General features: G+C 40.9%; 1 protein-coding gene across 2 annotated transcripts; it reads right to left on the bottom strand.

Moving 5' to 3' along the window:
• Positions 1–3,473: 3,473 nt before the first annotated feature.
• LOC122447956 (dihydrodiol dehydrogenase 3-like) lies at positions 3,474–22,248 on the bottom strand. 2 transcript variants are annotated; one of them, XM_043478751.1, is made up of 9 exons: positions 20,912–22,248; positions 18,523–18,690; positions 18,118–18,234; positions 16,797–16,874; positions 16,261–16,383; positions 15,340–15,449; positions 14,320–14,485; positions 4,102–4,184; positions 3,474–3,611 (listed from the first exon to the last, which is right to left on the bottom strand). In XM_043478751.1, the coding sequence occupies exons 1-9, from the start codon at positions 21,005–21,007 to the stop codon at positions 3,569–3,571; spliced, it is 984 nt and encodes a 327-aa protein (XP_043334686.1). In that variant the 5' UTR covers positions 21,008–22,248; the 3' UTR covers positions 3,474–3,568. The 2 variants fall into 2 exon arrangements, with proteins under 2 accessions (XP_043334686.1, XP_043334687.1); XM_043478752.1 differs by having other exon boundaries at positions 20,924–22,246.
• Positions 22,249–22,681: the final 433 nt, after the last annotated feature.

Raw genomic sequence — 22,681 nt, 5'->3', positions numbered from 1 at the left:
TTTGCTTTACACGCCTATGGTGGTAGAGGTATAGTCAGTAAGTCATGTCCGACTCTCTTACAATCCCGTGGACTATATCCCACCAGGCTCCACAGTTCATGGAATTTCCTGGCTAGAATACTTGAGTCAGTTGCCATTTCCTATATCACAGTATCTTCCTGATCCAAGGATCAAACCCAAGTCTCTTGTGTCACTTACATTGGCAGGCAAATTCTTACCACTGGTCCACCTGAGAAGCCCTTACAGACCTGACTAGGGTGAAATTCTGAAAAGGATACCAAAACCATACATGTTGGCAAAGTGTTTATTGGTGTTAATCATTAGCAATTTGTGGATACCATGTGCAGGTTCAAACAGACGCTTTGGTGTTTATATCTTGTACTAAGTTACATAACTTTTTAAAGTACTCTTATAATGTAACTAATACATATTTTACACAGTTTGTTATAGTGCTAAATACTATTCATAAAATAAAAACCTATAAACAACTGAAATTGCAACAAATTTGGGAAGAGTAAGGGAAATCATGATGTACTGGTAAAAGGGGATGTTGTGAAGGAAAATTCATTTTAATACATAGAGTGATGTCAGCAAAATCGTGAGCTAGGAGTGAAGTCTCCCTTCAAAAGGGAAGTATGGAAAGAGAAAGCAGCTGAAAAATGTCATAGGAGTTCTGGGAAACAGTCAAAGAAACATCTACAGCAACAAAGTGAACTCATGACTAGGAAAGATCCAGAACTGTGGAAGGACATTTCTGTGTGTTTTTATTCACACTCACCTCTCTCCTGACTTGAACAGAGCCATCTTGTTCTATAAAGGGCAGCAGCTCAACACCCTGTTGTCTCCCTCAAAGCAGACTCATTGCAGAAATCCTTGAGTGCAATATTCTCCCCTATCTGGGGCTTGCCTAGAAACTGGTATCCATTTCGCTTAACTCTGAGCTTGAACTGAAGAGCAGCTGGAGTGGCTCGTTACAGCTGCAGGGAGACTAGATATATATGGGACCAGTGCCAGGGACTAAGGGTGGAAACACACACAAGGCCATGTAAAACCCTGATATAACTGGGGTGGGGACTTGGGGAATAGTAAGGCATTCAAAAACAATCATAAATTTCCCAGAATCAGAAAGCCACTCATGCTCCAGGTATGTTGTTGACTTAGAAATGACCTGAGTTTCCCTTAGTTTCCTGTTGAGCTGAACGCAGGACCAGGCACATGGCATGTCAGCTAGTGAAGGACAATCAGGATGTGGTACAAATCTGCAAACAGTGGGTGTGCTGTGCTTTTCCAAGTACCCTGTCATGAACACACAGAAGGAGAGATAGAGAATGCGTAGAATAAAGAAAGGTGAAACAAGAAAGCTAAAAAAAAAAAAAAAAAAAAGACAGAGAGGAAAAAAGAGAAAAACATGAGCCATAAAACAGTTTTTATTACTATTTAGTTGCTATGTCAGACCCCTCTATTGCAACCCAATGGACGATAGCCCCACAGGTTTTTCTGTCCATGGGATTCTGCAGACAAGAATACTGGAGTGGGCTGCCATTTCCTTTTCCAGTGGATCTTCCTGGACCTGAGATCCAACCCGCATCTACTGCATTGGTAGGCAAATTCTTTACCACTGCTCTACCTGGGAAGCTTGATCCACGAAAGGAAGAAAAGAAATCAGCACTGACTCTTCCTGAACAATCACAGGAGCCACACTTAGTGAACAGTGAGTGTCTCAACTGTCCTGGGAGGAGCTCCAGGTGGGCAAGAGGACACTGAGCTCAGCTCCCCTAGGAGCACATCAGGGTCCCATCTCCTAATAACACACGACACCAGCAGGAAGCCCCCTCCACACCAAGACTGTAAAGAACCATCCCCACGGAGCTGGGTGGGAAGGGAAGAGAAGCTGGCAGATCGGGATTGAGCCCCTGGGAGGGCCCCAGACGAGGAGGGGAGGACAGGGGCTCAGAGGTCCTCCCTGGAGAGACCCGTGCACACCATGCACTGGGCACAGCAGCCCTGGCACGAACCTGAGTGGTCTCGGCCCCACTGCTGCTGTGAACCTAGGGGGACTCGCAGGAGGCCCGGAAACCTGACTCCTCTCCTGAGACACATACCTGCTCCTGCTCCTGCTCCTGGAACAGGCTGAGGGGGCGACCAGACGCTGCCCAGGACTTGGCGGGTTTTACTGGGCAGCCCGTGTGCCCCCCGGCACACAAATGACCCCTCAGCACCACTGGATCTAGTTCACTCTCCATGGCGCAAGGGCCGCCCATGCTGGGCAGAGTGGGCAGTGGTGGGTAAAGATCCGGCTCAGACCAGCAGGATGTCTGGATGGGGCAGGGTGGCCATCAGACAGGGGCCTGAGGAGCAATGTTCTGGAAATATCCTTCTCCATTTCCCTCACAGTAAAGTCCTTTAAAAGCCTATGTGAAAAGGACCCCCTGCCCCACCAGCTCTCTGATTTGCCTTTAGCTCCTGTCTCCCCACCTCACTAAACTCCACCCACATCAGCAGACTTGCTGACCCTTAAATGTTCCATGAACACTCTTCCTTCCTGGAATAAGCATTTCCTGTTCCAGAGAAATGCAGGGAGCCGCTGTCTCTGTATTTCAAGGCTGTTTTGTACAAAGGAAAAGCTATGTGGAATGAAGTGTAGCTGATGCCTCTGTCTAACAGAAGTACAGAAATGGGAGAGATTGTGCAGAATTATCTCAACAGACACTACCCATTTCTAACAGTTAAATTCTCCAGAGGAATCGAGTGGAGAGGGAGGTGGGAGGGGGGATCGGGATAGGGAATACATGTAACTCCATGGCTGATTCATGTCAATGTATGACAAAACCCACTGAAATGTTGTGAAGTAATTAGCCACCAACTAATAAGAAAAATAAAATAAAAATTAAAAAAAATTCTCCTGATTTCATTCACAGTCTCATTCTCCATGAGACTCAAGACATTTCTCATTTCACTTATTGACTTTTGTTGATATGACAATGTTTTTCTAAAGAATGTCAATAAAGTTTTGCTGAAAGACCACTGAATAAACTCAAAATATGTAAGGATTCATCAAAATGCTGAGCATGGGCAGACAAATAAGAAATTACATAAATGACTAAGATGTGCTGCTTGCTATACAGGAAGCAAAATATAATACTGGATTTTTTTTAATCATATTTTTAGCTTATCAAGATACTTAGGCTATGTTTCAAAAGAAGTATATAACCTGTAGAATGAAGTTTATTTGTTTTTGTAAATAAACAAATGCACATATGTGTCTAGGAAAATTACAAGGTAAATGCACCAAAGGTAAGTATTATCAAATGGGCAAACACTACTGATCTTTATTTCCTATCCTGTCCCTTCTTTATCTAAATATTCTGTCATGTATATGCATTATTTCAATGACAGGAAATAAAGAGTATTCTTACTTTGAAGTCTATGCTATTTCATAAACTGTTCATTTTTAAAAAGAAAGACATGGTTTCAGAAGTTCAGACACTTTATTTAAACTTCTTCATCAAGCACAAAATTATTCACCACCCCAGAAGTAAGAAGTTATCGAAGAACCACAGTGAGTTGATCAATATTCTTCAGAGAATGGATACTCAGGGTGACCAACACCACTGGAAGACAAAGAGATGGACTCATTTATGAACTCTGGCTTCATTATAACATAGTTATGATTAATATAAACATTTTTCCTTATATAAAAAGAATTAAAAATTAAACATGTTCACTGGTCCCTGAAAGAATAGTGGGCTGCAGGCACTGTGCCCTTTGTGTTTCCTGGCTCCCTGGGCTCTGAGAGGAAGTACACCAGGCACAGGGCTTAGGGGCACAAAGTAGTGAATTTATTCATCACAATGTCAACTGTGGGAATTTTACTGATGGGCTGTCCTACTCGCCAATCACATTTCTGTTGATCAAGGATGGAGCCCTGGAGGAACCCTCTGGGCTGAGGTCTGCAGGAAGCAACTGGCTCACTCCTATGCTTGAAATCAGAACTGTCTTTCTAGACTTAAGCTTTTAAAAAGCTTAGTTCTCCTGCTCACCTCTCTGCTACAAAACAAACAAACAAACAAAAGGGACTGTGTTTGTGAAACAGTCACTTACATAAGAAATTCATAGTATCTTATATTTCTGTTGAGGCCATCGATTGCTTTCATGTCTTCTGGAGTCAGTTCAAAGTCAAACACCTGGAAGGAAGGAAGAATCACATTAACCTCTCCCTGCAAGAAGCCAGCCTTCCCCTGGGAACTGGAGGACTTTCCAGCTGGATGGAGACAAGAAGAGGGGACAGGGAAGCTGTGTCTGTCCTCAGCTTCCAGGAGCACAACCTGGGACCCTTGCTGAGTTCTCACCTCTCCTTCCCACACCTTCTCCTTCTCTGTCCACCTCACTAACATTACTGTGCCATCAGTTCCATATCTTTCTAAGTGAATCACTTGTGACAGGAAACAAACTAAAATCTTCTTTTTCCAAACAAACTGATGTGGACACTCCTGACTTGATACCTGAAACTGAGCTAACATTAGACTGATTTCCTCTCCCCAACACACCCTAAGGGTGACAGCATTCAGCTGAAGCAGTGTGGGTGAAGGCTCCCCCTTGAAAGCATATTCAGGAATCTGATTTCAAACTTACTCCTTACCTATGAATAAGTCTAACAAAACCTATATGTCTGTGCCTTAGTGGAGAAGATCTCTGTGTTGGGAAAATCCCCTGGAGAAGGAAATACTAACCGACTTCAGTATTCTTGCCTGGAGAATAGCATGGACAGAGGAGCCTGATGGGCTACAGTCCATGGGGTCGCAAGGAGTCACACACAACTGAAGCAACTAACACTTTAGTAGAGAAAGTTATGAAAAGTGTTTAAAACATTGAAGAACAGCAAATTATTAAAAGTTAACATCACAGTCATGAAAAGAAAAGTTCAACTTTCTAAAGAAATGCATTTCTCCAGAGTGATCTAATATTTCAGTACAGCATGATCCAAGAAGTTAAACAAATATTCTTTTGTAGAAACCAGTAAAGTGATACTAAATTTTAAATAAAAGAACAGTCAAGAGCAGTCAAGACATCTTTAAAGATGAATGTACCATTCTGAGAAAGAACACTTATTTTTCATTTTAAGAACACAGTACAGAGAACTGAATAGTTAAATAGAGAAGGGCCAGGGCAGTCCTAATATGGAGGAGGGATAGGATGGGGAGACCACTTTATCCCCCACAAATTCATCAAAAGATCACTTGAATGCTGAGCTACTTCCACAAAACAACTTCTGAATGCTAGCAGAGGACACCAGGCACCCTGAAAGGCAGCCCATTCTCTTCAAAGGGAGGTATGACGAAATATAGAAGACAAAAAGAGGGACAAAAGAGTTAGGGATGGAGACCCAACCCAAGGAGGGAGTAGTGAAGGAGAAGTTTCCAAATACCAGGAACCCCTCTCACCAGCAGGTCTGTTGGGGGGGGGGGGGGCGTGGAATGTCAAAAGGCAACATAACCAGGAGGAAAAAAATAAACCACAGAATACGTGCCTTAACCACAGTTCCGAGCAAGGAATAGCCCAGACATTCATGTCTGCCACCAGCAAGTGGGGGCTAAACAGGGAGGTGGGGGTTACATGCTTAGGGTAAGGACCAGGCCTGAATGCCCTGAGAACAATCTGAGGGAGCTAACCTGAGATAGCAACCCAAACTTTGGGTTAGCCAGAGAGAAAGAAAAAGAGAGAGAGAGAGAACTTTCCTGTTAGAAGCTCTAACCTAAGGTACAGCCTGGCCTACTCACAGAACAAAGGACTGAGTGAATACCAAAGGAGAGCTAGCTGGCTGCGGACAGGCCCACCCCCCTACCAGAGGCAGATTGGCTGGCAGGCAACAGCCAGAGCCAGGTGAGGGGCAATCTCAGCCCCAGAGATGGCATCCTCCACCAAACAGTGAGCAGGCTCCCAGTTGCTAACCAAGTCTTCCTGGGCTCTTGGAAGGTTGACATCTGCCAGGAGGGTCACAGCCTGAGATCAGCTCCCCAGAAGAGACACAAGGCACACATGAGAAGGCACTCTTACTAAGTACCCTGGAAACCAAGCAGCTGGGACCCAGGGAGGTGATTAGGATGCACAGCCCTCCTGGGACAGTGTGCTCACCAAGCACCTGATCACCTGAGCTCCTTGGACCTGGGAAGGGCATAAAACGCAGGCCCAACCAAGTCTGTGCCTTTGTGGAGTACACAAGAACCTGAACCTGAGCAGCTTAGACTCAGGAAGTGCATGCCACCCAGGGCCCGCTTTGGACAGTTCTCCTGCAGAGCAACATGGAGCCTGAGCAGTGTAGACTGGGAAAGCACATGCCGCCGTGAGCTGGTGCAAACCCATTGTGGCCCAGACACTGCAAGCACTCCCCACACATGCCAGTGATGGTTGTTTGCAGTGTTCCTCCCTCCCCACAGCACAACTGAGCAAGTGAGCCTAAATAGGTGACCACCTTCATCCCCTTGTGTCGGGCAGAAAGTAGACACTGAAGAGACTGGCAAACAGAGGAAGCCAAATAAACAAAGAAGAGGGAATTGCTCTGGAAGTGAGAGGTGCAACAGATTAAAACACTGTAGTTAGCATTGACTAACAATTGGAAGGGGCCTATAGACCTTGAGAAGAAGTATAAACTGGAAGAAGGAACTATCTGAAACTGAACTGACCCCACACTGCCCTCAACAGCTCCAAAGAAATTCCTAGAAACATTTTTACTATTATCATTTTTTTAGTTTTTTTAAATATTTTTATTTTTAAGTTATTACTCCTTTAATTTTCATTTTTATAACCTACTATTACCTTGTAAAAAAAAAAAAGACTATTTTTAATGCAAATTTCACATGCATATTTTTTACAGTTTTGTGATTGTTTTTGTTTTGTATTTTTACTATTGTATTTTTCAGAGTCTAACCACTACTCTAAATTTTTAATCTTTGCTTTTTGGTATTTGCTGTCAATTTTGTACCTTTAAGAATCTAATCTTCAGTATCCATTTTCACTTAGGGGTGTGATTACTGGCTTCATTGCTCTCTTCCCTTTTGACTCTTCCTTTTCTCCCCCAGGTCACCTCTATCTCCTCTCTCCCCCTTTGCTTCTCTGCTGAACTCTGTGCATCTCTCTGGGTGTTCCAAGCTGTGGAAAACACTTAGGGAACTGATTACTGGCTAAATTGTTCTCTCCCCTTTTGACTGGCCCTCTTCTCCTCCTTGTCACCTCTATCTCCCTTCTCCCTCTTCTCTGTGTAAGTCTGTGAACCTCTCTGGGTGTTCCAGACTGTGAAGAACACATAGGGAATTGATTACTGGCCAGATTGTTCTCTCCCCTTTTGATTTTCCCTCTTCTCCTCTTGGTCACCTCTATCTCCCTCCTCCCTCTTCTAATCTCCATGTAACTCTGAGAACCTCTCTGGGTGTCCCTCACTGTGGAGAATCTTTTCACCATTTACCTAGATGTTTTATCATCTATGCTGTATGGATGGAGAAGTCTTGAGGCTACTGTAAGAATAAGACTGAAAGCCAGAGGCAGGAGGCTTAAATCCAAAACTTGAGAACACCAGAGAACTCCTGACTGCAGGGAACATTAATCAATAAGAGCTCATCCAAAAGCCTCCATATCTACACTGAAACCCAGCTCCACTGAAGAGCCAACAAGTTCCAGAGCAAGACATACAATGCTAATTCTCCAGCAATGCAGGAACATAGCCCTGAGCATTAAAATACAGGCTGCCCAAAGTCACAACAAACATATAGACATCTCAAAACTCACTACTGGACACTTCGTTGCACTCCAGAGAGAAGAGATCCAGCTCCACCCACCAAAACACTGGCAAAAGCTTCTCTTCCTCCCCTTGTCAAGGAAACGTTGACAAGACACTAGTCCAACCCCACACACAGGGAGCAACCTCCACAATAAAGAGAAACCATAAACTTTCAGAATACAGAAAGGTCACCCCAAACAGACCAATCTAAACAAAATGAAAAGGCATAGAAATATTCAGCAGGTAAGGGACATGATAAATGCCCACCATACCAAACAAAAGATGAAGAGATAGGGAGTCTACCTGGAAAAGAATTCAGAATAATGATAGTAAAGATGATCCAAAATCTTGAAAACAAAATAGAGTTGCGGATAAATAGACTAGAGAGAAGGATTGAGAAGATGCAAGAAATATTTAACAAGGAGCTAGACAAAATTTAAAAAAAAAAAGAGTCAATCAATCATGAATAATGCAATAACTAAGACCAAAACCACTCTGGAGGGAACCAACAGTAGAATAACTGAGGCAGAAGATAGCATAAGTGAGGTGGAAGATAGAATGGTGGAAATAAATGAAGCAGAGAGGAAAAAAGAATGAAAAGAAATGAGGACAATCTCAGAGACCTCTGGGACAATGTTAAATGCCCCAACATTCGAACCATAGGAGTCCCAGAAGAAGAAGACAAAAAGAAAGGCCATAAGAAAATACTTGAGGAGATAATAGTTGAAAACTTTCCTAAAATGGGGAAGGAAATAGTCACACAAGTCCAAGAAACCCAGAGAGTCCCAAACAGGATAAACCCAAGCTGAAATATTCCAAGACACATATTAATCAAATTAATGAAGATCAAACACAAAGAGCAAATATTAAAAGTAGCAAGGGAAAAGCAACAAACCACACACATGGGAATTCCCATAAGGATAACAGCTGATCTGTCAATAGAACCTCTTCAGGCCAGAAGGGAATGGCAGGACATATTTAAAGTGATGAAAGAGAAGAACCAGCAACCCAGATTACTATATCCAGCAAGGATCTCATTCAAATATGAAGGAGAAATTGAAAGCTTTACAGAGAAGCAAAGGCTGAGAGAATTCAGCACCACCAAACCAGCACTTCAACAAATGCTAAAGGATCTTCTCTAGACAGGAAACACAGAGATGGTTTATAAACTCAAACCTAAAACAATAAAGTAAATGGCAACAGGATCATACCTATCAATAATTACCTTAAAAGTAAATGGATTGAATGCCCCAACCAAAAGACAAAGACTGGCTGAATGGATACAAAAACAAGACCTCTACATATGCTGTCTATAAGAGACCCACCTCAAAACAAGGGACACATACAGACTGAAAGTGAAGGGCTGGAAAAAGACATTTCACGCAAATGGAGACCAAAAGAAAGCAGGAATAGCAATACTCATATCAGATAAAATAGACTTTGAAATAAAGGCCGTGAAAAGAGACAAAGAAGGACACTACATAATGATCAAAGGATCAATCCAAGAAGAAGATATAGCAATTATAAATACATATGCACCCAACATAGGAGCACCGCAATATGTAAGGCAAATGCTAAAAAGTATGAAAGGGGAAATTAACAGTAACACAATAATAATGGGAGGCTTTAATACCCCCACTCATACCTATGGATAGATCAACTAAACAGAAAATTAGCAAGGAAACACAAACTTTAAATGATGCAATGGACCAGTTAAACCTAATTGATATCTATAGGATATTTCATCCCAAAACAATAAATTTCACCTTTTTCTCAAGTTCACACGGAACATTCTTCAGGATAGACCACATCCTGGGCCATAAATCTAGCCTTGGTAAATTTAAGAAAAATTAAATCATTTCAAGCATCTTTTCTGATCACAATGCAGAAAGATTAGACATCAACTACAGGGAGAAAAAAAAAACTATTAAAGATACAAGCATACAGAGGCTGAACAACACACTTCTGAATAACCTAAAAATCACAGAAGAAATCACAATATGCATAGAAATGAGAAAATGAAAACGCAACCACCCAAAACCTATTGGATTCAGTAAAAGCAGTGCTAAGGGAAAGGTTCATAGCAATACAAGCTTACCTCAAGAACCAAGAGAAAAATCAAATAAATAACGTACCTTTGCACCTAAAGCAGCTAGAAGAAGAAATGAAGCACCCCAGGGTTAGTAGAAGGAAAGAAATAATAGAAATTAGGGCAGAAATGAATGACAAAGAAGCAAAGGAGACTATAGCAAAAATCAACAAAACTGAAAGCTGGTTCTTTGAGAAGATAAATAAAACAGACCATCCATTAGCCAGACTCATCAAAAAAAAAAAAAGGGGGGGGGGAGAAGAATCAAATCAACAAAATTAGAAATGAAAATGAAGAAATCACAATTGACAAAACAGAAATACACAGGATCGTAAGAGACTACTATCAGCAACTATATGCCAATAAAATGGACAACTTGGAAGAAATGGACGAATTCTTAGAAAACCAAAGCCTTCCAAAACTGAACCAGGAAGAAATAGAAAATCCTAACAGACCCATCACAAGCATGGAAATCGAAACTGTAATCAAAAATCTTCCAACAAACAAAAGCCCAGGGCAAGATGGTTTCCCAGCTGAATTCTACCAAAAATTTAGAGAAGAGCTAACACCTATCCTACTCAAAATCTTCCAGAAAATTGAAGAGGAAGGTAAATTGCCAAACCCATTCTATGAGGCCACCATCACCCTAATACCAAAACCAGACAAAGATGCCACAAAAAATAAAACTACAGGCCAATATCACTGATGAACATAGATGCAAAAGTCCTTAACAAAATTCTAGCAAACAGAATCCAACAATATATCAAAAAGATGATACATCATGACCAAGTGGGCTTTATACCAGCAATGTAGGATTCTTCAATATTCACAAATCAATGTGATATACCACATTAACAAATTGAAAAATAAAAGACATATGATTATCTCAATAGATGCAGAGAAAGCCTTTGACAAAATTCAACATCCATTTAAGATAAAAACCCTCCAGAAAGCAGGCATAGAAGGACCATATCTCAACATAATTAAAGCCATATAAAATAAACCCACAGCAAAGTTTATCCTCAATGGTGAAAAATTGAAAGCATTTCCCCTAAAGTCAGGAGCAAGCCAAGGGTGCCACTCTCACCACTACCATTCAACATAGTTTTGGAGATTTTAGCCACAGCAATGAGAGAAGAAAAAGAAAAAAAGGAATCCAGATTGGATAAGAAGAAGTAAAACTCTCACTGTTTGCAGACGACATGATCCTCTACATTAAAAACCCTAAAGACACCACCAGAAAATTACTAGAGCTAACCAATTCATTAGTTCTAGTCATGGCTATGGTTTTTCCAATAGTAATGTATGGATGTGAGAGTTGGACTATAAAGAAAGCTTAACACTGAGGAATTGGTTCTCTTGAAAATATGGTGTTGGAGAAGACTCTTGAGAGTCCCATGGCCTGCAAGGAGATACAACCAGTCCATCCTAAAGGAAATCAGCCCTGAATATTCATTGGAAGGACTGATGCTGAAGCTGAAATGCCAATACTTTGGCAACCTGATGAGAGGAGCTTACTCATTGGAAAAGACCCTGCTACTGGGAAAGATTGAAGGCAGGAGGAGAAGGGGGTGACATAAGATGAGATGGTTGGATGGCATCACTGACTCAGTGGACATGAGTTTGAGTAAACTCTGGGAGTTGGTGATGGACAGGGATGCCTGTCGTGCTGCCTCCTGGGGGTCACAAAGAGTCGGACATGACTGAGCGACTGAACTGAACTGAACTGAATCAATGGATATAATAAAGTTGCAGGATATAAAATTAACACACAGAAATCCCTTGCATTCCTATACACTAACAATGAGAAAGCAGAAAGAGAAATTAAGGAAACAATTTCATTCACCTTTGCAAAGAAAAGAACAAAACACTTAGGAATAAATCTACCTAAAGAATCAAAAGACCTATATATAGAAAACTATAAAACACTCCTTAAAGAAATCAAAGATGACACAAATAGATGGAGAAATATATCATGTTCATGGATAAGAAGAATCAATATATTAAAAATGACTCTACTACCCAAAGCAATCTATAGATTCAACACAATCCCTATCAAGCTACCAACAGTATTTTTCACAGAACTGGAACAAATAATTTCACAATTTGTATGGAAATACAAAAAACCTCTTCCCTAATGGCTCAGACAGTAAAGCATCTGCTTACAATGCCGGATACCCGGGTTCAATCCCTGGGTTGGGAAGACCCCCTGGAGAAGGAAATGGCAACTCACTCCAGTACTCTTGCCTGGAAAATCCCATGGACGGAGGAGCCTGGTAGGCTACAGTCCTTGAGGTCACAGAGTCGGACCTGACTGAGTGATTTCACTTTCACAAAAAACCTCAGATAGCCAAAGCAATCTTGATAAAGAAGAATGGAACTGGAGGAATCAACCTGCCTGACCTCAGACTATACTACAAAGCTAGTCATTAAGACAGTATGGTACTGACACAAAGACAGAAATATAGATCAGTGGAACAAAATAGAAAGCCCAGAGATAAATCCATGCACCTATGGACACCTTATCTTTGACAAAGGAGGCAAGAATATACAATGGAGAAAACACAATCTTTTTAACAAGTGGTGCTGGGAAAACTGGTCAACCACTTCAAAAGAATGAAACTAGAACACTTTCTAGAATCATACACAAAATTAAACTCAAAATGGATTAAAGCTCTAAACATGAAACCAGAAACTATAAAACTCCTAGAGGAAAACATAGGCAAAACCCTCTCTGATATAAATCACAATGACATGGATTTTTTCCCACTCCCTGGCTTGAAATCACAGTGCTGTCCTGAGATGAAAATCAAGTTTTCTGACCACAGTCTAGCCAAATATATATGAAAAACTATATGGAGAAGCCTGCATGATCCTCTGAGAAGAGTCATATCCACCTGCTAAAGCAGAACTGCCAAGCTGCTCTGCACTGAACAGCAAATGCATGAGAGATCCCAGCCAAGAAGACAACAGTTGAGCTGAGTGCAGGCAGTATCTCAAACCACAGAATCAAGAGACGCTTAACTGATTTCTGCATTAAATCTTAAAACTGGGGAGAGTTTTCAATACAGCTCTGCCTAAGGGTACAGTAATGGTCTCTTACACAGAAAACTAAAGACAAACACCTTGCAAAAGTGGACTTCACAAAGACAGAAACTCAAGAAGATTAAATATATGAAGGCGAAACCATATGAGTATTCAGGGAAATGCAAAATAAAATCATTATGGTTTAGAGGTGAAAGATCATCCATAATTTTGTGACCCCAAATTCACATGTGGATGGTGTTAGAAATGGAGTCTTTGAGGGGTAATTAGGTCATGATGGTGGAGCCTTCAAAAATGAAATTTCAACAATATCATAGTCATATAAGATACTGGGGAGAGCTCTGTTGGCCCCTTCACCATGTAAAGATACACGGAGAAGCCTGTGACCTGGAGGAGGGCCCTCACCTGACCATGAATGCACCCTGACCTCAGACTTCCAGCCTCAGAAATGTGACAAACAAATTTTCATTGTTTCCAAGACACCCAATCTGGGGTGTTTTGTTAAGACAGTCCAAACAGCTTAAAATAATCACATAATGCAATTTCATCCATGAGAAAGAAGGTAATAAGGCATCATTTGTACAAGGTGACAGGATAAATTGCAGACATAATCACTGGAACTAAAATCTCTTTTTTCTGTCCAACTTTATTTTCTCGGGCTCCAAAATCACTACAGATAGTGACTGCAGCCATGAAATTAAAATACCCTTGCTCTTTCTATGAAAAGCTGTGACAAACCTGCACAACATATTACAAAGCAGAGATATTACTTTACCGACAAAGGTTCATATAGTAAAGCTATGGTTTTTCCAGTAGCCATGTATGGATGCGAGACATGGACCATAAAGAAAGCTGAGCACCAAAGAACTGATGCTTTTGAACTGGGGTGTTGGAGGAGACTCTTGAGAGTCCCTTGGAATTGCAAGGAGATCAAACCAGTCAATTGTAAAGGAAATCATTCCTGAATATTCATTGGAAGGACTGATGCTGAAGATGAAGCTTCAATACTTTGGCCATCTGATGCAAAGAACTGACTCATTTGAAAAGATCCTGATGCTGGGAAAGATGGAAGGCAGGAGGAAAGGAGGATGACAGAGGATGAGATGATTGACATGAGTTTGAGCAAGCTCCAGGAGATGGTAATGGACAGGGAAGCCTGGCATGCTGAAATCCATAGGCTGTAAAGAGTCAGACATGACTGGGTGACTTAATTGAACAGAACTGAACCCTCTCCAGGCAGGCCACCTCTCCTGTTGCCACAGCAGGAGAAAACCATCGGGAATACACACAAGGCATTCATGCACAGGGAAGAACAGGTAATTCATCTTGACTCAAGGAAAGTCTTGAGAGACAAAGAATGACCCTCATGAAGGACATTCCATAGGAGCCCTCTGCCCAGAGCCCCAATCATCACCTGTATGTTCTCATTGATTCGCTTCTTGTTGTAACTTTTGGCCAGAACCACAACCCCACGTTGTATCTGGTAACGAAGGACAACCAGAGCTGGAGTTTGCTTGTGCTTTTTGGCAATGGCACAAAGAACTGAGTCCTCCAGGAGAATGGGGAGGTTCAAGTTCACCCTGGAAGAAAAATCAGAAATCCAGAGGAGTTGAGACTAAATATGCAATTTGTGAGTAGTTTTCCCAAACAGATCAAGTAGGTCCACTCTATACCAGTGCTTCTCAAAGTGTACCAGCATCATAAGTATCACCTGGGATCTTGTCAGATATAAAAATTCCATGGCTAGCTAAAGACAAACTGAATCAGAATTTAAACCGTGTCACGTCCCATTCTGTGTTTACAAAGCTTTGCAGGTTATTTGGATACATTAATGACCTGAGACCAGGATTGCTAAAGTCGTGGATTTTTTTTAAGTCTCAGGGGTTATTTTGCGTCTATAATCAAAGGCATGAACAGAGAACAGAAGGGGAAAACCAAGGAGTTTTTAAAATTTCAGTTTCCTAAGGTACTGATAAATATTGAATACTCTCAAAATCAAAGAAATCTATTCCATCATTACTCTTCTTTAGATATACACAAAAATGGTTCAAGTTTAGTTTTTTCTATCATAATAGACCTGAGAATTGCATATTATTATGCCAGTTTTAGACACAAGGTAAGTGAGGCTTGGAATTTCTATTTTTAGAAATGTTTTATTAGTTAATGTCTATATAAATCATGACATAAGCTTGTGTTTCTGGTTTCAACTGGGGGATTATATATAGATTTTAATGCAGACATCTGTTAATGATGAGTCTACAAGCTAATACAGTGTAGAAAAATGGCTGGATGATAGGAAGATAGAAGAAAATATTCCATCCATCCCCTCTCTCCCCTTTGCTTATGAGAGTTATCTGAGTACTCTATTTTAAAATATCTCATTAAAAATTGAATTTCAGGGAAACTCCCAGTTGTCTTCAGTAGGATTCAATACCATTCTTTTATTCGTTGGGATCCTAGAGCACCATAGGCAACAAGAACAATATCATGTGACTTGCAGAAATCCAACAGTTTGCTCTGATTAAGATAAGGGTGGCATTCCACCTGTAGAATGTCAACAGAGAAGAGTGTCAGATTATTTGAAAAGGTAATATTAATATGACAGAGGCAGATTAAAATTTTAAGTGCCTAAATGAAAGATGGCAACATTAAATGTAAAATGGAAATATCAACATCTAGAGAGAAGTAGAGAAAAGTGTATTTATACAGTTAATTTTATGACAGACCGTGGATGGGAGAACCAGTCGAAGTTGAGTAATAAAAAGGTGTAGTCTATATTTCAGTAGATATTCCTGGGTAAATGTTTTATCTTCTGTTAGCATCACCTCGAGCCTTTAACTTCACCCTCTAACCTGGATGACTTTCATCATCTCCAGCACATTTTTCTGTTCTGTGCTCCCTGTTGAGACTCATAAATGCTGAGACACCAAGGCTAAGGAATCAGCCATCGGAACCCCACACAAACCTTTACCACCCATCTCAGCTGATTGGTTACTTTATTAATTTACTTCCCATTCAATGTTTTCATGGCTTCCTTGGTACACAAAGTTTATTCCAGGGCATTTTCCCATCCAATCTTGTCATCCTTTAATCTCAGGAAAATGACACATCCTACCTCTAGCTCTAGGTTCTACCCAAATTTGGCAGGATGCCCTCCCGACCTTTTCCATCCAGGTACATCAGATAGAGATACCATTTGGGATTCTATTCACACCATCCAGACAGCGACTCTACACTCTAGAATCCTCTGTACCACAAAGGTTGGATGAACAGGAGGGGAGGACAGACAGACATCAGGCTCCAGTGCAAGAAGGAGGCTCTAAAGAGCAGGAGGGAGAGGAGTCGAGATGCTCACTTGGTTGCAGACAGGCTTGTACTTGAGTCCCGGCTTGTTCAGGATCTTCTCCAGCTGCTTGTGGTTGAAGTTGGACACCCCAATGGACTTGGTCAGCCCTGCATCCTTACACTTCTCCAGGGCCTTGGAGGGAGGGTTGGTCATTTGAAATGAGTGATAGATCAAGAATAAATATTTGAAAAAATCTGTAAAAAGTGTCTCATGTCAAGAATTTACATTGATTTTAAGAAAGGAAAAAGGAGGAGAAGGTCATGATACAAGAAGATGAGTTATCAACTCCTCCTTAGAAAACTCTGGAGAAGACATATCACATGGAAGGAAAGAGATATCTGTCTGCACTGTCCCATATTCTCCTCCTCTGTTCTTTTCTATGAACATTTCAGCAATGGTTTCCTCACCACAACCTCAGCATCCCAGCCCTTAGATTCATGAACTACTGAGTCTGATGGCCCACAGCCCATTCTCATAGGTAGAAGAAATGAAGGAGTTTCCCCTTCTCCTGGTTCCTCCTCTGGTTCTCTCCTCCCTGGACTCACCTCCCACGTGTGACAGAGATCCACTGAGTCACTTATCAGTTTTCCATTTTCATCTTTAGGAAATAATTCCTCCCCTGGCTGGAACAGAGACAGATATATTAGAGATGTGACAAAATAATTTCTCCACATTTAGCCAGGCTGCCAGGCACTAAGAATTAAACCTCCATGAGGTAGATTTATAACTTTATACTTACTAATATTTGCAAAGTGACTTGTGTATGGAGTTGTAAGCAGTGTCTTTAGGAGGGAGCCTTATTCTAATTCCTTACACTTATATATGTTGCAATATATATAATTTTTCTATGTCCTAAAAGGGACTTCCAGTGACTTCTGTGATTTTTGTCTGTTCCCTGTACTTGGCTCTTTTGAAATGTCTCTGATCTGAGAATGGCAGTAAGTTACATGCCATAATTTCCAGAATAAAAATTGTAAACTAGACCTGGGCTAGATAATCAGATTTCCTTTACCCTTCTAGCATTAGATGCCCTAGGACAGGCATGTGAACCAGCAAGGCTCTCATTAGGTTGATATGGAATGTGAAAGATCCAGACATGCTCTCAAATGTTTATGACCCTGAGCTTTGAAATGCCCCAAGGTCATGTTTGCCACCAATGGGAAATGTTCAGTAAAAATAAAGTAATCCCTTTATAGGGATAGAAAAAAAGAAACATTTCTGAGGAGTCCTGCAAATCCTCAAAACTCTCTGTGTCTGGGACTTGCCACCTACATACTCCACTAAGTTATTTTGCATTAGATAGCTTGAGTTGATTTATATAACTAGAAATCAAGATTTCTAAGTAAACCAATCTTAATGACCAAGTGCAGTCTACAAAGCTCATCATAAAGTTGAGGAAGAGTGTAGACAATATCCCAACTCCTTATAAAGGTATGAAGTTTAGACGCACCCGGAGGGAACAGCACCAAATCTGCTCACCTTGAAAGGGTGAAAGACAAGATAAACTCATCATGTTCAATATAAGGCAGTGCCAGGTTCACCACAGCTGCACCAAATTCTTGGTTCATGAAATCCCTAGGGACTCAGGAGTCATAATCAAGACTGTGTGCAGAACTTGGCTATTTCTACTTCCTCAAGTTTTTCTGCCAGAGAGTCTTGGATTATTAACTCCTTTGTCTGGGAGGAATGTAACAGATTCAAAGAAGCTCAGTAAAAAGATGATCACAAATGATTATTTGGGGGATTCTACTCTAGTGTAATCATCACTTCAGTCTACTAAGAAAAATCTTAATACAACCATCCATGCAAGTTGTCGCACATTCTAACGCAAGATTTAAAATTGATATGATCACACATATATCCAACCTTCACAGCCAGTGGAAAATGAATAATATAGAGATCTACATAGTCCAGTTGAAGAGTTTTCAGTGATTTTTCCAAGGCTGGTCTGACCAACTCTGGTCGAAGGAAAGTGCACCAAAGCTGAAAATATAAAAGAATAAAAATTTTATTAAAAATACTTTAGGAAATTTTCTTTTGGTCTTACTGCATGGCTTGTGGGATATTACTTTCCTGACCCATGATGGAATGGGGGCCCATGATAGTAATGTGCCAAGTCTTAAAGACTGAACACCAAGGATTTCTAATACCTTAAGAATATACCAAGAAGCATAGTTCACCAATCAACTGTTCACCAAACAAATGCTCCTATTATATAATAGTCACCTGGGCACACTCACTAGCACACATGTTAAACACAGCATGCAGCACCTTTGAAGTGTAGAATATGTTTTCTCTCTTCACAGTACCATCTGCAATCTTGCTTTGAATGGCCTGGCCAACCTGTTCTTCATTTCGGTACACATGAGCACAGTCAATATGGCGGAACCCAACCTCTATAGCGAATTTGGTGACTTCCAGAGCTTCACTCTTAGGAATCTACATAAGCAACAAAGGTAGAAGTTGAATAACCACATGATTAAGAGATTGCTAGCACAAGCTTTGATCCTCCAAAGAATCAACTTTTCTTCATATATTTGATTAGTTCTCCATGTCTGGTGCTGAACCCATGACAGTTTCCCTGAACGTTCCTGGTCAGTTTTTAAATAGATATACAGTAACCCTTATAGCACAAATGATCCGTGGTGGATCACAGGCATCTGAGGACCCCAAGACAACCTCCAGGTTCAGTGGACCCAAAGGACTCAGCATAAAGTTGTGGTCATGAATATGATTTATACTATAAGATACTTGAAGAAAAATCAAAAAGGTATGAGGTATATAGTAAAGACATTAAACTACAGGAGATAGTGAGAGACATTGAGCCTGGCCTGTTGCAATCCATAGAATCACAAAGAATCAGACATGACTTAGTGACTGAACAACAACAATAACAAAAAGCATCAAGAAATAAGGTGAAAGCTTCGAGACCACTGTCTACCAGTGAAGCTACATGGAATACACCAAATAAAAACTGTATCTATTCAAAGTGTACAAAGTGATGCTCTCATATAGGGATTCATTGCTGATGATCACCAAAAACAAGCCAGTTAGCAGATCCCTCATTTCACTTACCTTATTTTAGGGGTTTGTAAGAAAACTTAAGATCTAGTCTCTACAAAATCTCAGGGTATCACCCATTATTTATAACTATAGTCACGGTGCTGTGCATCAGGTCACCAACTTATTCATATTATCACTGAAGGTCTAGACTGTTGACAAACATCTTTCCATTTCTCACAGATTTGTCTTCAGCTTCTGGCCTTCATTTCTCTACTCTCTGTTTCTATATGTTCCACTATTTTAGATTCCACCTACAAAGAGACTTCCTTGGTGGCTCAAATGTTAAAGTGTCTGCCTACAGTGAGGGAGACCCAGGTTTGATCCCTGGGTCAAGAAGATCTCCTAGAGAAGGAAATGGCAACCCACTCCAGTGTTCTTGCCTGGAAAATCCCATGGACAGAGGAGCCTGGTAGCCTACAATCCATGGGGTCGCAAAGAGTTGGATACGATTGAGCAACTTCACTTTCACTTTTCACAAAGACATCGTGTAGTATTTGTCTCTTATTTCTGGCTTACTTCACTTAGCTAAAGTTCTCCCAGTTCACCTGTGTGATTTCAAATGCCAGTATTAACTATGTTTTAAATGCTGAATAATATTCCATTCCTTTTTCATGTGTCAGAATCTTTTCTATTTCAAGGAGGTAGATAATTGGTGTAATCACCCTTTGTTGGGTGCAGTCCTGGTCTTTCTTAAACACTTGAGCATTCATGGATATACTAACAATGGACCGGTGAGCTTCAGTACTAGCCTGGACACTTTACTCCCCACACCCTACTTTGCACTAAAAAGTCCTGCCTTCTCTTTCCAAAATGCCTATGAATATTTCCTTCTATTCTCCAAATGATAAAAGTGAAATGAAAGTTTCAGGATCAGACCTTGTCACAACCACATTCTCTAGAGACAAGAGGGACAGCAAACTTTCTGGCTACAGGTCTAGAGACTTGTCTGCTAGTCCCTTTTCTGTCCAAGCACTGAAAACTACACGTTAATAAAAAGACATTAAAACAACCAAGGATACATTGCAAAACCTGGCCTGTAAGATGGTAGCTTATCCCCTCAAATGACACTATATTTTCCATTAGAAGAAGTTTCCAAGGAGCAACCAAAGTACAAAGCAAAACACAGCTGGAATGTCTTGCCTGACACCTACCAGGCACCCCACAGTAGAAAAGCAATTCTCTCCAATTAGTTCCTATTCACCTCATCCTTAGGACCTTCCCCCTCAAATACTTCTCTGGATCATGTCTTTTTTGAGAGGTAAGAGTTCTGGAACTAATAAAATACACAGAGAAACCCAGCCACTGCAATCACCCTCAAAGCAAAGCAGTTGACAGCCAGTGATCTTGACAGTCGAGTCTCACCTCTTCTGCCAAGCTGGGAAAGAGATAGAAACTGGAGGGGAACCCAGACTAATCTGCAGGTGAGCGAGCCTCAGACCCTGATGCAGAGAGGAGACTGGATGCTCTCTCCCCTTTCACAGGGCATCATTCTAGCCTGGTTCGTGGCTAGAGGAGCTAACCAGGATCTCATTGCTTGACAACCCAAGTCCCCTCCACTCATGTTACATTCACTACTATTTATATCTCAACCCCATACCAGTACTGGTACCACTGGAGGTACAGCGGTGCCAAGTCCCAGGACAGGAATGAAGTGGCCATCATTAAGCTTCACTCTCTGGCCTTTGGGATCCATTGCTTATTTCACCTCTGAATAAGCAGACTGATCTTTTCTTCTGCCTTAACAGGTTATAAATAACAGGAAGTTAACACCCCATCTGACTGTCCAATGTAAGCAGATACATTGGAGGAGGAGAGGATTAAAACAGCGCACCTATGTAGAGTAAGAAGAGGAATGAAGCCAGTTACATTGGTAGTTTGTTTGCTTGTTTGTTTTTTTTTTTTTTCATCAGAATAACTTCACTTATATAATGATGAAATGTGCCAAACAATTATTGACCAAATGTTACACATAAACCTCCACACACCAGTCATTTCACTTTTCTAATTATGAAGCCCACTTTTGATCAAACATCAATTGAAACAACTATTTCAGAGTACAAGAAGGCATACTAATCACACAATTAAAAAATGTTGATTATTAAGCATTTTCCAAAATGTCATCTCTTAATAGAGAATCAAAATATGAAACAAACCAAATTTGCCTTTTAAAATTTTCCAGCAGCAAAATTATTTTGCTTTACACACCTGTGGTGGTAGAGGTATAGTCAGTAAGTCATGTCCAACTCTTTTACAACCCCATGGACTGTACCCCGCCAGGCTCCACAGTTCATGGAATTACCAGGTTAGAATACTGGAGTCAGTTGCCATTTCCTACACCACAGTAACTTCCTGATACAGGGATCAAACCCAAGTTTCTTGTGTCACTTACATTGGCAGGCGAATTCTTACCATTGGACCACCAGAGAAGCACTTACAGACCTGACTAGGGTGAAATTCTGAAAAGGATACCAAAACCAGATGTGTTGGCAGAGTGTTTATTGGTGTTAATCATTAACAGTTTGTGGATACCATGTGTAGGTTCAAACAGACGCTTGAGTGTTTAGACTTTGTACTAAGCTATGTAACTTTTTAGAGTACCCTTATAATGTAACCAATACATATTTTACAGTTTGTTATCATGCTAAACATTATGCCTAAAAGAAAAACCTATAAGCAACTGAAATTGCAACAAATTTGGGAAGAGTAAGGGAAATCATGATGCCCTGGTACAAGGAGATGTGGTGAAGAAAAATTCAATTTTGCATATATAGTGATGTCAGCAAAATAGTGAGCTAGGAGGAGTAGGAAGTATGGAAAAAGAAAGCAGCTGAAAAATGTAGGAGTTATGGGAAACAGTCAAAAAAACATCTATAGCAACAAAGTGAACACGCAACTAGGGAAGATCCAAAAGACTGGAAGGACATTTCCATATGTTTTTATTCAGACTCACCTCTCCCCTGACTTGAGCAGAGCCATCTTGATCTGTAAAGGGCGGCAGCTCAGCACCCTGCTGCTTCCCTTAAAGCAAACTCATCGCAGAAGTCCTTATGTGCAATATTCTCCCCTACTTGGAGCCTGCCTGGAAACTGTCGTCCATTTCACTTAACTCTGAGCTTGAACTGAAGAACTGGAGTGGCTCATTACACCTGCAGTGGGACTAGATATATATGGGGCCAGAGTCAGGGAGTAAGGGTAGAGACACACACAAGACCATGTAAAACCCTGATAGAATTGGGTGTGGATTTGGGGGGTAGTAAGGCATCCAACAAAGGTCCGTCTAGTCAAGGCTAAGGTTTTTCCAGTGGTCATGTATGGATGTGAGAGTTGGACTGTGAAGAAAGCTGAGTGCAGAAAAATTGATGTTTTA

This window comes from Cervus canadensis, chromosome 10 (assembly GCF_019320065.1).
Source record: "Cervus canadensis isolate Bull #8, Minnesota chromosome 10, ASM1932006v1, whole genome shotgun sequence".
NCBI classification, from domain to species: Eukaryota; Metazoa; Chordata; class Mammalia; order Artiodactyla; family Cervidae; genus Cervus; species Cervus canadensis.
This window is presented reverse-complemented; position numbering and strand designations above follow the sequence as displayed.